Genomic DNA, 17,315 nt, shown 5'->3' with positions numbered 1-17,315 from the left:
TATCGTAAGGATGGTGAGTCCTCTGGTCCTTCCTGGCCGCCGCCGCCGTCTCCAGCACCCTCTGCGGCTGGATCCTGGTCTGGGCGCGTGGCCTGGCGGGAGCCACGCTTCCTCTCTTCTCGGCGACTTCACTCTCGTCGGCGATGTGAGCCACCGCAAGTCGCCTGACTTCAGCAAACGTCGCAGGGTGAGCCCTGATCAAGGCCTCGCAGAATGGTCCTGGCAGCATGCCCTTCTTGAATGCATAGACCAACATTTCTTCATCTTTAGCCTGCGATCTGACCATCTGCGCTCCAAAGCGATTCAGGTAGTCTCTGAGGGACTCTCCCTGGTACTGCCTTATATCGAACAGATCATAAGACACCCTGGGCGGTGCCTTATTCACGATGTACTGCTCGACAAAAATCTTCGAGAATTGTTGAAAATTGGTTATGTGGCTGTTAGGCAGGCTCACAAACCACTCCATCGCCGTTCCCTGGAGCGTACTCACGAACATCTTGCAGTAGACGGCGTCTGACCCTCCCGACAGCATCATCTGCGTATGGAACGTGGTTAGATGAGCCTCTGGATCCTCCACGTCGGTAAAGACAGCCTTAACCGGAACCACGCTCGTGGGAATAGGCGTGTCAGTAATCGCCTGAACAAAAGGCATAGGGAAAACACGAGGTGGCGACGACGGCGCCACCTTTTCAGCAGAAGAACGCCCTTGCTGCTCCTGAAGAGCTTGACGCAGCTCCTCAGTCACCTTGTTGAGCTCCTCATTCCTGGCGTGAGAGGCGACCAGGTCCTCATGCATTCTCGCCTGCTCTACGCGTGAGGCTTCCACAGTTTCCTGCAACGAACGCATCATCTCTGCCATCTGCGCCATGGTCATGGCAGCGGCGCCTTCGGCAGCGACGGGCGCAATTGGACTTGAGCGATTGCTTCTCATTTTTCTCATGAAACTCAGCGAATCACAGAATGCAGCGAACGACACTTCAACCACGATCGATTCAACGATCAATCGGAGAAAACTGTGCGAAACTGCGCAAGAAAACTCAAGAACACCGTAAACCTTCAAAGAAAACCACAACTTCACCAGAAACCACCGCTTCCCCACGGACAACCAAACGAGCGAAAGAACTCGAACTCCACCGAACAAATTACGCGTAAGCAGCAGTAAAACCTCACTTCACCGATCGAAAACCCAAACGAACGGTATAAAACGAAAATTCACCGAACGAAACTCAAGCAAACAGCGAGCGATGGTTGCACCAGCACACAACCACGCGGAAAACTTCGAAAACCTCCAAGAACTCACGCTGTGGATGGGAGCAAGTTTTACACGACCCCACGGTGGGCGCCTGATGATCCTGCCTGTTGACCGGAACGCTGGAAACTGCCTCGTCAAAGGATCGACGTGCGCACCGCTTCACACCTCCGTTCCTCATCGAGATCCGCCTCAAGAACCTGCAAAGAAACAGAGCGGCGCCGCTGCGGCCGATCGCACTCCAATGCCCAAGTCAGTGACGGAATCACCAAATACTAAGAGAACAAGAACCGTGCAAATCCTCTCTCACAGTAAGCTCTATAACTCGCAAGCGTAAAGAGTATAATCTGAACGTGCGTACCTCAGAAAGTTCGTTGAGAACTCTTATATACCTGGTTGTTTTCTCTCTCCTGGCAGTTATAGTCCTGGACACGTGGCTCGCATCCAGTCGTACACGTGCCATCATCTGGAGCCTCCTTGACTTGGCGCTGCTTCTACTCTCATTTTGGCTAAGTTACTTATGCATGGTACTGCCCAGTGCATAGCTAACTTGGGAGTGCGATCTCTACTGGAACTGGCGAGTTAGGGGCCTTCATACACCTTCCCTGTGGTCTCGTCGGCCGCCTTCATAATCTGCTTCTCCTTCATCTTTGGCGATGTGCTTGCTCTGGCGATCTCCAATAACTAGGTCGCCTGAATCTACATCTGGCGACTTCATCTTTAACCTGGTGATCACCGATTCTGGTAAGCTGGAGATCGGAACACGCCAATTTAACAACTGGCGATTACATGCACAATTTCAACATAACTATATTTTTTCTACTAATTAAAATCGTATGCACCAAATACACTTTCTTCACAAATGTCATTTGCACATAATTTACTCAGAATTTCGTTAAAATTTTTGAACTCTCCATGTACACCATATTATAAAATATAAAAAAAATTATCCATTTATAGTAATATGAAATTAAATTACATCCTTCTATTAATTCACTTTTAATTTTATTTATATTTTATTGATAAAAAATATTCATAGTTTTGTATTTTTTTCATCCAATTCAATATTACCTCATAACTATTAATATGCTCTTTATCATTCTTATGAGTATGATCTTAGTCCCTTTTTGGGAACAGGATGCATGGTAGAGTCCACCATGTTCCTTTCCTTATCTACAATCATTTCAGACACTTCATAACTACTCAAAAACAACAACTGCTCAGGTGTATTTCTTTGGGCTCTAAATATGGAGGAAGATGACTTTTGTGTATGGGATGAAAGTAAAGCTAATTACAATTTTGATGGCTTCCTCAAACAATTGTGGCAGGTTAAAGCATTTACCAATGCTTTGACTACTGCATGGAAAGTCCTTTTGTATTTTTTTTCATCCAATTCAATATTACCTCATAACTATTAATATGCTCTTTATCATTCTTATGAGTATGATCTTAGTCCCTTTATGGGAAAAGGTGCATGGTAGAGTCCACCATGTTCCTTTCTTTATCTACAATCATTTCAGACACTTCATAACTACTCAAAAACAACAACTGCTCAGGTGTATTTCTTTGGGCTCTAAATATGGAGGAAGATGACTTTTGTGTATGGGATGAAAGTAAAGCTAATTACAATTTTGATGGCTTCCTCAAACAATTGTGGCAGGTTAAAGCATTTACCAATGCTTTGACTACTGCATGGAAAGTCCTTTTGTATTTTTTTTCATCCAATTCAATATTACCTCATAACTATTAATATGCTCTTTATCATTCTTATGAGTATGATCTTAGTCCCTTTATGGGAACATGATGCATGGTAGAGTCCACCATATTCCTTTCTCTATCTACAATCATATTCAGAGACTTCATAAATACTCAAAAACAACAACTACTCAGGTGTATTCCTTTGGGCTCTAAATATGGAAGAAGTTGACTTTTGTGTATGGGATGAAAGTAAAGCTAATTACAATTTTGATGGCTTCCTCAAACAATTGTGGCAGGTTAAAGCATTTACCAATGCTTTAACTACTGCATGGTGAATCCTTTTGTATCTTTTTTCATCCAATTCAATATTACCTCATAACTATTAATATGCTCTTTATCATTCTTATGAGTATGATCTTAGTCCCTTTATGGGAACAGGATGCGTGGCAGAGTCCACCATGTTCCTTTCTCTATCTACAATCATATTCAGACACTTCATAACGACTAAAAAACAACAACTGCTCAGGTGTATTTCTTTGGGGTCTAAATATGGAGGAAGATGAATATTGTGTATGGGATGAAAGTAAAGCTAATTACAATTTTGATGGCTTCCTCAAACAGTTGTGGCAGGTTAAAGCATTTACCAATGCTTTGACTACTGCATGGAGAATTCTTTTGGATAAAATGCCAACTCGTATCAGCTTAAGTAGAAGAGGAGTGGTAGGTTGCTTCTCTGAATGTGGGTTATGCCAAACTTCAGAAGAGACTTCTCAACACCTATTCTTGGAATTCTTCGTGGCACGGGTGTGGTCTTTATGTCTTAGATGGATGGGAATTTTGAATGTCCAACATACGGATTTGAAGTCTCACTTTGTTAACTTTCACCTGGTGCATTTCAGAACCAAGCAAATTCTGGTATGGAAAGGTTTGTGGTTGGGAATAGCGATGGGCGTGTGCGAACAAAGAAATATTGTTATCTTTAAGCAAGGGAAACCTAATGCGCAAGAAATATTCCATCAGGCACAACCCAGATCCAGACTTTGGATGACAAACTAGGTATGTGCTTTCAACTTTTCCTTCTTAGATTGGCTCTTAAATCTTGAACTTTGTCGAAAAAGTTACAGGTGATGATCGGAAGTTCTGTCACCTGTTAAGATTCTGTTCAACACAAGGGGAGTGGAGTTTTGTTCTGCCTATACAATTTAGACAGTGAATCATCTCAATACTAAGGGTTAAGGGTGTATGGTAGTTTTTGTTGCTTTGTAGAGGTTGTATGGTAGCTTTGTTGATGATGTTGTTAGTCGGTAAGTTGGGACTGTTAGGATGGGATGTGGATGGAGAGGTTTTATCCTTGAATCCTCTGGTCTGTGTCTTTGCTTTCTTTACTTCCTTAAACCTACACTAGAAAACAAAGGGTGTGGTCTTAAGTAAATGGCAAAGAGCATCTGTTGGTAGGGTTTTCTCTATGGGGCCTAGTAAATTTTTGTTCCGGTCTTGTGTGGAGCAGACAACATAAACTATGATGGTTTCTATTGTGGGGACCTTGGAGGCGTGCCGATGTTTTTGAGGGGCATTGGTTATTTGGGATGCGTGTCCTACGGATCAATTACAAGGAAGCTAGTGTTATAAGTAGTTTTGGAGGAGGTGCTTTCGGTTTTAGCTGCCTTTTTTAAGCATTGTACTTCTTTGTTCACAAAGTTCTCCCCTTGGTGGATGATCAATCATTAGTGGTCATCTCCTTCTAAGTTGGATCAAATGTTGTTTGTCTATAGGCGTTGGATATTTGGTTTTCTGCATATTATGACTGAGGGGAGCTCCTAATCTTTGGAAAAGATGTTATCAGTTATAGTGGTTTTGTTGTTTATACTCTAAAAGGGAGCCAATTTTGGTTGGTGAAGGTGTTGCTCATCCTGTTGCTAAAGCAGACTTTCTTTACGAATTAGAGATGAATCAAAGTATATGCAGATTCATCCTCAAGTTCCTTATGCTTTGTCTGCTCGAAGATTCTTATTCTTTGGTTTTGGTAGTCTTTGTGCAGAAGAAGGATTTGATGACAGATATATCTATCCAAGGGTACCGTAAAATGTATAGATTAGGATCTTAGAAGCCGTGAGCTTTGTCCAAAACGCCAACTCTTGCCCGTAAGCATAAGTGTTGGTCTCCCTGTTGGATGTTGCAGATCCAATCTAAGTGTAACTAGGGTAATATTGCTAAGCACACGGTTTTGTGCAGGTTTTTATGCTTGCTGTCAAAAATGTTTTTTGTACAACATTTGTGCATAATTTGGCAGCAACATTAGCAACTTTGTTTCTCTTTCTGCCGGTGTTTTGTAGTTTTGCGAAAGTTGGTTCTTTTATAAGGGTTGAGACACTCCTAAAGTGTCCCTCTTAATTTATTTTATTCTTTGTCGATAAAAAAAATATTTGGACACTTCATTTGATGAGTTTAATTAATTTTAAATTATGCTATAACGAATTTTTTTCCTATCCTTATGTTTAATTATTTTTAATCACTATCCAGATGTTTTCCTGGTCTTATTTTTTTAGCATCTGCAATAGTTTAGTTGATTCGATTCATGCAAATTATCGCAAACCATGATAAGAAAATGAAGTTATTTTTTAAAATAAACATAATTTATTTTCTTTCATGATTGTTATTGTAGTTTGTAGGTTATATAAATTAAATGACTTTAGGAACTCCTTTTTAGGTTTTATATAAATAATTAACGTTTTAAATTGATCGATTTTGTTCGGTTGAATTAATTGGTAGGCGTTCAGGATGATGTATAAGGGTTGGACCACTATGGAAGTGGCCCATATTTATTTAATTTTTTCTTGTTGATAAAAAACAACTTTGTTAATAAAGTCAGTTTTCTATGCAAGTAACGCATGTCCCTCTAGCTATACATATCACAATGCTTCTTATATTCCTAAAAAGAAATTAAATAAAAATAATGAAAGATAACTTTTTTTTATCAATACGAAGTAATAAAATTAAATAGACTTACTTTAGTGGTGGTTCAACCCTTATATAGAGTAGTGAGTTCAAAGAGTATCTTTCTATATACATATCAAACCACAATATAACTGGAGGGGAGCTCCTAATCTTTGGCAAAGATGTTATCATTTGTAGTGGTTTTGTGGTTTATACTATAAAAGGGAGCCAATTTTGGTTGGTGTATGTGTTGGTTACCCCGTCCCTAAGGCAAACTTTCTTAACGAATTAGAGGTGAATCAAATTATGTGCAGATTCATCCTCAAGTTCCTTATGCTTTGTCTGTTGGAAGATGCTTATCCTTTAGTTTTGGTAGTTTTAGTGCAGATGAAGGATATGATGACAAATATATTTATCCAAGGGTACCTTAAAATGTATAGATTGGAATCATGGAAGCCGTGAGCATTATCCAAAATGTAGAAGTGTTGGCCTCTATTTTGGATGTTGAAGACCCAACCTAAGTGCAACCAGGGTTATATTGCTAAGCACACGGGTTTGTGCAGGTTTTTATGCCTGCTGTCAAAAATGTTTTTTGTACATTTTTTTTAATAATTTGGCAACAACATTGGCAACTTTGTTCTTCTTTCTGCCTGTGTTTTGAATTTTTGGCTGCCTCTAGCTTTTTTTGTGAAAGGTGGTTCTTGTATAAGGGTTGAGACACTCTTAAAGTGTCCCTCTTAATTTATTTTATTCTTTGTCGATAAAAAAAAATATTTAGACACCTAATTTGATGAGTTTTATTAATTTTAAATTATGTTATAAACATTTTTTTCCTATCGAAATGTTTAATTATTTTTAATCACTATCCAGATGTTTTCTCGGTCTTATATTTTTTAGCATGTGCAATAGTTTAGTTATTTCGATTCATACAGATTATCTTAAACCATGATAGGAAAATGAAGTGTTTTTTAAAAATAATTATAATTTATTTTCTTTCATGATTGTTATTGTAGTTTGTAAGTTATATAGATTAAATGACTTTAGTAACTCGTTTTTAAGATTTATATAAATAATTAACGTTTGAAATTGATCATTTTTGTTAGGTTGAATTATTTGTTAGGCGTTCAGGATGGTGTATAAGGGTTGGACCACTCTGGAAGTGACCCATATTTATTTATTTTTTCTTGTCGATAAAAAAAACTTATGTTAATAAAGCTAGTTTTTTTTTGCAGGTAACGCATGTCCCTTTAGTGATATATATATCGCAATGCTTCTTTTATTCCTAAAAAGCAATTAAATAAAAAAATATAGAAATATGACCTTTTTTTATTAGTAAGAAGTAATAAAATTAAATAGACCCACTTCATGGGTGGTTCAACCCTTATAGAGAGTAGAGACTTCAAAGACTATCTTTCTATATACATATCAAACCACAATATAACCTATTACTGTCTACCCAACACTACCAACTAAATTAGAAATGGAAATATCAAGGTTCAACCTCAACTCTTCTACCCTTGTTGTCATTCTTCTCATCATTTTATTCTCTAGTAAACTCAATTTTCAAGATTCAAGGAATACACTATGATTTAACCAATACATTGATGAATGGAATTAGGGTGAAAACTAAATCTATCAAAATTTTATTCATATAAAAACTTATTACTCTATTTTATTTTCAAAATATTTTTAAAAAGATAAATCTAAGAAATTAAAACATTTCTTAAATTAATGTAATTTTTTAAATATTAATAGGTGAAATATTTAATTTTAAAAAAAAAATTATTGATGAATCATGGTATAAAATTATATTGGTTGATTGAAAAATAATAATTATGATTATAATAATATTAAATTGATTAAAAATAGATTCTTTCTTATTATGATTTTAAAATATAAAAATGTGATGCGAATATGGTTATGAACAGTTTGTATTACTATTTTTTATTTAGTTTGTTTCTAAAATAAAGGGTAATTGATATGAGTACATTGAAGTTTGTATTAATATGGTTATCAACAACAATAATTTTCCATTATATATATGAATAGTTTTTAGAAGAATTTTAATACACAGAAAATAATTGTTATTTTTTCCTTCTCTTATTGTTTGAGTTTGATATTGGGTGAGATATAGTGATAGAATAAAATAAAGATGGCAATAGCAGCAAAAACATGTTTACCACTCCTTGCTTGCATTCTGGTCATCGTTTTATTCTTAGGTAAATTGAGTTTCATTATCGGAGAAACTAAGAAAGTTTGGTTATACTTTTTCTTGTTATAAGTTGCATGCATTAACCATTTTAGATTCAGTTAAAAGTATATGTGATGTTGCATGCATGTATTAATGATGAATGTATGTGATTGTGGTAGATATTGTGTTAGAATAATGTATAATTGGTGTGTGAAGATATAGGAGGAGCAGAATCAACGATGAAGGACACTGATGTGAAGGATTTAGGTGAATGGATGAGCATAAAAGATATAGAAGAAAAGGATGTGTATTGTTGTTCTGACAACCGTGTACGAAGTTGCAACCCACGAACACAGGACGACAAACATTGTAATTCTCTTTGTCTAAACCATCCCTGCGGAAAAGGTGGTCGTTGCAAAGTCTTTGGCCATAAAAATCCAAGACACTTTTGCCATTGTTTCTGCTAAATCCGTGCAATATATCAGATCAAATGATGATGAAGATTCTAAATCTCGATATATTATATATATATCTTCACTTTATTTTCATTTATATAAATCAGTCACAAAATGTATAATTTTCATTAATGTATAATTTATATGAAATGAATTTTCTATATCAAATTATAATTTTACACTCTGAAATTTTTGAAAGTGAATTTTGTGAGAGTGGTAGCTAATGAACGTTCACTATTTTGAAGAAGATCTTTCCTATTTTTCAAGATTCACCCTACAATATGGTGCAAAATGAACCAAAATAAACTATTTTAGTCGCCATAATATGAGACAAATATTTTATAAAAAAACTATATAAAAAAGTCAAAATGCGATTTAATTTATTGTAATTGATTGTTAATTTTTTTTATTCAACTCTTAATAAAAAAAGTATACGACTTTTAAATGTATAAGTTTTAAGTATATAAATTATGCTCCCAATAATTTTACTAGAAAAAAAATCACATTTAATAAGTGACAAAACCATTGGTCGCTAAAGTGGTGGCTGTTTCGAATAAATTGGGAAAAATATATCTGCAACCGAATTAACGACCGAATATGTTTATTTTTTAGCCACCGAATTTCTTTTGGTCGCTAAATATAATTGTTTATTTTACTACTATTAATAATAATAATAATTCATTTTTATTTTAAAAAACTATACAAGGATCACACACACTTTTGAATATTAATGAGTACTCATCCGTTTAAAAAATAATTAGTTGTATTACTGGTTTCGTTTTCTATTTAAAAAATATATGTCAAATATATTTGTAATTTCTTAAATTTAAATAAAATTTATTAAATACTCTTTTTAAAATATCAGCTCAAATAAAAATTCTAAATAAAATTACATAACAAAATATTATTATTAATAAAATTAATCCTTTAAAAAAAAGTAAATTATCCTATATAATTAAATTTAAATAAAATGATATCTTTAAAATAACTTTAATTTTATAAAAATAAATAAATTTTTAGAATTAAATTGTAAATAGTTTTTTAATTATTAAATTTTAATTATTAAAATATCCATATTTACTATCATGGTTATTTAAATATTTATTTAATATTTATTTTTAATTTTACACAAATGCTATATTTTTTAATTTGAAATTTGTTTCTTTTTTAAGCTTTGGAGTTATTTGGAAGTGCAGGTGTTGTTAGGGCACGAAATACCCAAAATTGCTTATAGGAGTGAAGAAAGGTGCAGAGGAAGCTACAGCGGTGGTCGGAGGAGGAGGAAGCTGCAACGGTGGTCGGAGGAGGAGGAAGTTGTAGGTGATTGTCGTGATGCGAACGGAGGTACGAACAGAGGCGAACGGAGGTGTGAGCGGAGCCGATCGGAGACGAACGGTGTGAGCGGAGCCGTGCGGAGGCGAACGGTGTGAGCGGTGCGAGGGAACGGTATGCCTGTCTTTTGGCTATATGATTGATTGAAAATAGCTACCCCTAGAGTCGTATTCTTTAGGATTTTTTATTTTCTTAAAGCTTCATCTTAGTTATGTCTATTGAAGTGAAACTCCAATTCTGATTGGAAAACAACAGCAAAAGCATATGTAAAACTGCATCTAAGTTTTGTTCTAGTTAATAGCTGTTTGAGCTGAGTAAACATATTTGACCATCATTTCATCAATATATCAATACCTAGGCAGTGAAGACCGAATGAGCTAGTCTCATAGATTTATGCTTATGAGGTATGACCCATTCTACCAAGCAGAGAAAAGACTCCCACTGGTTTCTTTGTAGTGAATCCCCAACAAATAGCAGTTTTTTCCCTTGAAGCTTTCTGAGGGCTAGCTTTGGGTTGAAACTGCAAAATATAGTCATTTTGGAATGTAGTTTACATAAACTAATCATACATGTATATGATAAAAATGTTTATATACATAAAGCAAGTTCTACAATTACAATTGGCAAGTTGGAGTGAGGAACTTACCGTGGCAAGGTGCAATCTTCTGGCTGTCACGTGCAATCTTCTGGCTGCCACTCCCAGTGACGATAGTCAGAATCATTCCTCCCATTCTTGACACAAGAAAACTGTCTATCTATATATGGGCAGCTTATGTCATAGTAGAGAGACGTTACTGAAGAGTTAAACACCCATTTCCCATTGGCAACATTGCACTCCTCAGGGTCAAAATCAAACCTGTCATCAATCCATGATGATGCATTCACAATCACAACCTCTTCATCTGCCTTTCTGTCACCTGCTAGGACTGTCATTGTATGATGAGATATAATTGCATTAGAATCAAACTCATAATAGATAAAAACATAAGAAGGCAAAGATGAGGTGAGGTATATAGTTGTGGCATATGAGAAGCTGACTTACTCGACTTTGGTTTGGTGATTTGTCTAGGACATGGTTTGAACTTGAAAATGGACTTGGAAGAGAGGAAACTGAGTCTCTCTGCATACAAGATAGCCACAAAAACAAGAACACAGGTTGTGATGATAATGATGGGAAGAGGAAGCTTTCCTCTAGAAGGCTTCATTATTCCTGAAGGGATCATGGGGATTAATGGAGCTTAACGGTGGGAAGAAAGAGTTAATGAATTGGTGCTCAACAAAGCAGAATGATGAGGACATTGTACAAAGGGTTTAGAGGGGGAGGTTTTATGCATTTTTGAGTAGGAGTGAAGTTAAAGCATAGTATACTTTGGCACACTAAAAAATGCTAAATGATACTGGAGGTTAAGGAATGGGTTGAAAGGCTAACATCTGGCACCTCATACTTTAGCCATGTAGAGGAAGCTATGCATGTAGCCACACATCATGCTTTCTAGTTTCTACATCATGCTATTGCATTGATAAGAAGTGGTAAAAGTTAGCTTGAAATATATCATATAAACGACGAGTAATGGTCAACATAATAAGTTAAAACTAAAAAAATAGCCATGAGTTTCACAAGACAAAGTCATAAGCAACACATTCTTATTTGAAACCATTATTTTAGAAGATTAAAAATAGAGCCCAATATACTGCCAAAAGTGTCCTTAGGTTTCTTTTCGTTTAACTGTTTAAGCTTATCAACTCAATTGCTTTGATAAGAAGTGGTAAAAGTGAAGTAAAGATAAACAAAAAAAAATAGAAATTAATTGTTGAACTGCATCATTTATATTGGTGATACAAAATCAGGTTTCTTTTCATTTAAGTTTAAGCTTATCAACTCAATTACTTTGGTATGTTTCTCTTCCTGTCAACCCAATACTTTCATATTTGCATCCATTTTTTACTTTCTCCATTCAGTGTTCTGTTTTCTCTCTCCTAAAACAAGTGTATACATTAAGAATTTGTTGTAGTCAGATTGCATTAATGGAAATCCCCGAAGGTAGAAAGTGGATGTATAAAAGATTGGACAGAAACAAACATCTGACAGAGGAATTTAGAGAAGGAGTGTATGAGTTCCTACAATATGTTCTTAGTCAAGAAAAGTTTCAAGAACAAGGTGAAATGTTAAGATGTCCTTGTATTAAATGTAGTTGTAAAGTTTTCAAGTATGTGGATCAAGTTGGGTGGGATCTTTATCAAGAGGGATTCATGCCTAATTATTATTGGTGGACAAATCATGGTGAAGAATTGCCACAATCCCCCCCAGTGGATGTTTCCAGTTCATGTTATGGAACTTGTGAACAACAAGAAGAATTAGGTCGTTTCCATCAAATGATAATGGATCATGTGGGCCCCTCAAATGCACATTTCATGCAACCAGAGAGTGTTATTGGATCTGAGTACATGGAGGAAAATCCTGATCTTGAAACTCGAAATTTTTTTAACATGCTTGCGGCTGCACAAGCACCCTTGTGGGAAGGATGCGAGAATCACTCAGAATTGTCAGCTTCTTTGGAAGCTCTAAGCTTGAAATCTGATTATAATATGTCTGAAGGATGTTTCAATAGAATGGTCCAACTTATGGGGGAGACTATGCCCAAAGATCATCGAATGGTTAATAATTTTTTCCAAGCTAAGAAGTCAATGGAAAAATTGGGTTTGGGTTGTACGAAAATTGATTGTTGTCCAAAAGGATGCATGTTGTATTATAGGGAACATTGTCATAAAAGTATAAGTAATTGCTTTATTTGTGGAATGGAGCGATATAAGACAGTCACTAGGAGGGGAATTGAAAAGAAAATTGCTATTAAGAAAATGTGGTACTTTCCCATCATTCCTAGACTTAGAAGGTTATACTCTTCAATGGCAACTGCACCTCACATGAGATGGCATAGTGAGAATCAAAGGGACCCGTCTATTTTGTCTCATCCATCTGATGGAGAAGCTTGGAAGCATTTTGATAGAATGCATCCAGATTTTAGTCAAGACCCAAGAAATGTCAGATTAGGTTTATGTGCAGATGGGTTTAATCCTTTTGGTCAATATGGAAAAAGTTATTCTTGTTGGCCAGTTATCCTAACCCCATACAACCTTCCACCTTCCATGTGCATGAAGAGAGAGTTTATGTTTTTGACAATCTTAGTTCCAGGTCCTTCAAATCCAAAGCATAAGATTGATGTGTTCTTGCAACCACTTATAGATGACTTATGCACCTTGTGGACTGAAGGGATATTGACTTAAGACATGTCACTAAGGCAAAATTTTATGATGAAAGCTGCTTTGATGTGGACAATTAATGACTTTCCAGCTTACGGCATGTTATCGGGTTGGATGACTTCTGGTAGACTTTCTTGCCCTATATGCATGGAAAGAACAAAGGCTTTTTATCTTAGTCATAGCCACAAGATATCCTTTTTTGACTGTCATCATCAATTTCTTTCACCTGATCATCAATTTAGGAAGAATAAAAAGGCATTCAAGAAGAAGTTTGTTGAGACTGATCCCCCTCCTCCACGTTTGTCTAGTCTTGACATTTGGAATAGGGTTGCACACTTACCAGTTTGCACTAAATTACAAGAACAACAAAATATTCCTGAATATGGTATTAAACATAATTGGAAGAAACAAAGTATATTTTGGAGGTTGCCATATTGGAAAACTCAACTTTTACGTCACAATATTGATGTTATGCACACACAGAGAAATGTGTTCATGAATGTGTTTGACACTGTGATGGATATCAAAGGAAAAACTAAGGACACAAACAAGGCTCGATTGGATGTAGCAGAAATATGCAATCGAAAAGAGCTAGAGTTGAAAGACATTGGTGGTGGCAAACTTATCAAACCAAAAGCAGCATATACATTTACGAAATCCCAAAGAGTCTTTATTTGTAAATGGGTTAAAGAACTGAAGCTTCCAGATGGATATGCTTCCAATTTGGGTAGATGTGTTGACCTTAATCAAGGCAAGTTACATGACATGAAAAGTCATGATTGTCATGTGTTCATGCAACGTTTGCTTCCAATTGCATTTGAAGCATTACCAAAATCAATCTGGAAAGTTCTTATTGAACTTAGTCTTTTCTTCAGAGAATTAAGTTCGACAACACTAAATGTTGAACACCTAAGAGTTATGGAAGAAAATATTCCTGTGTTATTGTGTAAATTGGAACAAATATTTCCACCAAGCTTCTTTGATTCCATGGAACATCTTCCAATTCATCTACCTTACGAGGCAAAAGTTGGTGGTTTAGTCCAATATCGTTGGATGTATCCATTTGAGAGGTATAAAATTACTAATCACTATTATAATATTTGTTGTTTATTTATTTAATATTTAAAATTATGTACATCCATATTCTTTTTTAGGTTCTTACACTCCCTAAAAAAAAAGTAAAAAATAAAGCGAGGGTGGAAGGCTCTATTTGTGAAGCTTACTTGGTGGAGGAAACATCTACATTTGCCTCATTTTATTATCCTGATCATGTTGAAACAAGAAGGACTAGGATCCCTTGTAATCTTGAAGTAGGCGAGGGTTCTTCACGTGCTCCTCCTATTTCAATTTTCAATTATCCAGGAAGAGAAATCGGAAAATGCATGACATATTATCTAAATCAAAAAGACTTTGATGTTGCCCAATTGTATGTTCTTCAAAACTGTGAAGAGGTTCAACCATACTTTGAGTAAGACAATGTTCACTCATTTGAAAAGAAAGTTAATTATGTTGCATGAGGTTTGAATAATCAATTTCTTTGTTGCAGTATTTATGTTGAATATTTAAGAGAGATTAGTCCTACTGCTTCAGAAGCTCAAATTGGCAAATACATTTCATCCTATTTTGCTACATGGTTCAAACAATATGTATGTTTATAATTTGCCTTTTATACAAATTTTACTTTTAGATAGACATTGTGTAATTTATAATCTTTTGTTTAGGTTCTAAATCCAGAAAATAATATTGAAGATCCATTATTGGTTAACTTAGCATGGGGTCCTAAGAGAAAAGTTCAATCATGGTCTATCTATGTTATCAATGGATACAAATTTCACACTGTTCTTTGGAGTGAAGGCATGAATTCCACTAACTATGGTGTTTATGTACGAGGAACCAATGGTCAATCAGAGTCAGATTTTTATGGAATATTGTCTAATATTATTCAATTGGAGTATACTGGCTTTCCAATAATGAATGTAGTTCTCTTCCAGTGTGAATGGTTTGATAATACTTCTAATATAGGAACCAAAGTAGATAAGAACTATGGGATCGTTCAAGTAAAAGAATCACGGAGATATAATAAAGCATATGATCCATTCATATTTGCCCAACAGGCAGAGCAAGTTTATTACACCAAATATCCAGAGGGACACCAAGGTTGGTTGGGAGTAATTAAAACAAAAGCTCGTATTAGAATCATTGATAACACAGTAAGTGAGGTTGAGCATGACACTCCATACCAAGATGATGAGCTTCTACAACTTGAAGTAGTGCTACATGTTGATCCAGAATTTATTCATGATTCTCTTGCTGATGTTGATGGGGGGGGGGAGAAGAAGTAGATATACAATTACTAAATGAAACAAACATAGATGAACAATACGAGGAGGAATACATTTCAAGTGAGGATAACATTGAGAGTGATTTCAGTGACACAGATACCTCTTCGGTAATTCATGCATTAAAATTGATTGTATACCTTGTCCAAATTATGTTTAACATTAATTTTATTGTGGTTTCCCATAATTGTAGTGAATAACAGGGAAGATAACTGACATATTTGGTTGACATATTTGGTTGTAGAAAACACAATCAGGTTTGAGTCTTTTGATCATGATTACTTTATTTGTTTATTCAAAATTGATTGATCCACTTTGATTATTGTATTAATTACATCTTATATATGTAATATTTTTTACTTGCAGATGACACCAAGGGGTAGAGGTGGTGGTCGTAGAGCACCTAATCGTGGTGGTCGAGGTGTTCGTGTTGATGATATATCTTTACCCAATACCAACATTCCCCCTTCGTTTGTTCTTCCAACAACTATGGAGTCTACACATCCTATTTATGAAGGAGCCGCCCCACTTCCTACACTTCACGGACAAGATATTGAACATCATGTAGGAGAATCAAATCCTACTACCTTTTCTACAGAGCCAACTATGAATCAACCTTCATCGATACAAGACTCTCTTACACCTGACAATGAGTCTGGCAATGTAGTTGATCAAAGACCCTGGCTTCATGCAGAAAGAGGAGAGTAAGTATATTTTAATCTAATTGTAATTCGTAAATATGATCTAATTTTCATATATCATTTTGACAATATGTTTTGAACATAGTTTTTCACCTGCAAATGGACCTTCCAATGTAATCTCACGAATCATCAAGCAAAAATATGATGAACCCAGTCCCACTTGGAAGAAGGTTCGTCTTGAGCTTAGAGATAGATGGTTTGGAGAGTTCAAGGTAATTTGAGTTATGATTACATTTAAAATGATATTTTATTTTTCTACAATGTTTTTTTTCTAATTTATTTTACATGCAGAAAGAGTATAGGTGGGATATGGAACAAGACCAACTCATTAGATCCATTTTTGATACAAAAGCCTCCCGTATCTTTAAAAATGCTATGAGTAAAGTTAGGCATGGTCAAGATAAGGGGACCTGAATTCCACAACTTGTTCGAGCAACCTTGGACCAGCATTGGAGTTCTACAGAATTCCAGAACAAGAGTGTTATTGCCAAGGCGAATCGGGCTGTTGAGAAGGGAGCCTCAGCCTACTGTGGTTGTTCCATATCTACTGTACCTAAATGACTACTTGCTGGATAAAAGGACGGGGGGCGCGTCGAGCTCCCAACCAGCAGGTGGAGAGGCTCAGCAGCACGAGATGCCTACGCACGGGGAAATCCACACTATCGCAGGGGGTTTCTCAGGAGGTGGATGCACCGCATCACGGAGGAAGAGGTACGCGAGGTCTGTGATGACGGTGGATATGTTTGAAGACCACTCGCCGGAAGTGGATATTACATTCACCAAGCAAGATCTCCGGGATGTTGTGCCTCATGACAACGATCCCATAGTAATTTCGTTGATAACAACAGGAAGAAAGGTCCACAGGGTACTGGTGGACCAAGGAAGCTCGGCAGACGTGATGTTCTGGTCGACTTTCACGCAGTTGGAGCTGCCCCTTGACCAGCTGAGGCCCTATGGAGGGTGTTTGTATGGTTTCGCAGGTGACCAGGTAGAGGTCAGGGGGTACATAGAATTGAGGACTATGTTTACAGATGTGGCGGGTTCAAGAACGGAGAGAATCAAATACCTTGTTGTAAACGCTCCTTCAGCATACAACATCCTGTTGGGAAGACCCACGCTCAACAGGATAGGTGCCATACCGTCGACCCGGCACATGAA

At 36.2% G+C, this 17,315-nt stretch overlaps 2 protein-coding genes and 1 long non-coding RNA gene across 3 annotated transcripts; all 3 read left to right on the top strand.

Moving 5' to 3' along the window:
* The first annotated feature begins 11,884 nt into the window (after positions 1 to 11,884).
* LOC137824552 (uncharacterized) lies at positions 11,885 to 13,141 on the top strand. The gene has a single exon (XM_068630218.1). It carries the CDS (start codon positions 11,885 to 11,887, stop codon positions 13,139 to 13,141), a length of 1,257 nt encoding a protein of 418 aa, XP_068486319.1.
* Positions 13,142 to 14,722: 1,581 nt separating this feature from the next.
* Positions 14,723 to 15,092, top strand: LOC137827191 (uncharacterized). The gene is made up of 2 exons (XR_011083679.1): positions 14,723 to 14,763; positions 14,839 to 15,092. It is a non-coding gene; the product is annotated as an uncharacterized lncRNA (long non-coding RNA).
* A 349-nt stretch (positions 15,093 to 15,441) lies between these two features.
* LOC137827190 (uncharacterized) lies at positions 15,442 to 16,599 on the top strand. The gene is made up of 5 exons (XM_068633418.1): positions 15,442 to 15,566; positions 15,650 to 15,713; positions 15,823 to 16,160; positions 16,243 to 16,369; positions 16,449 to 16,599. The coding sequence occupies exons 3-5, from the start codon at positions 15,823 to 15,825 to the stop codon at positions 16,569 to 16,571; spliced, it is 588 nt and encodes a 195-aa protein (XP_068489519.1). The 5' UTR covers positions 15,442 to 15,566; positions 15,650 to 15,713; the 3' UTR covers positions 16,572 to 16,599.
* Positions 16,600 to 17,315: the final 716 nt, after the last annotated feature.

Source organism: Phaseolus vulgaris, chromosome 8 (assembly GCF_000499845.2).
Source record: "Phaseolus vulgaris cultivar G19833 chromosome 8, P. vulgaris v2.0, whole genome shotgun sequence".
Taxonomy (NCBI): Eukaryota; Viridiplantae; Streptophyta; class Magnoliopsida; order Fabales; family Fabaceae; genus Phaseolus; species Phaseolus vulgaris.
The sequence above is the reverse complement of the archived record's forward strand: the minus strand, read 5'-3'. Positions and strand labels throughout refer to the sequence as shown.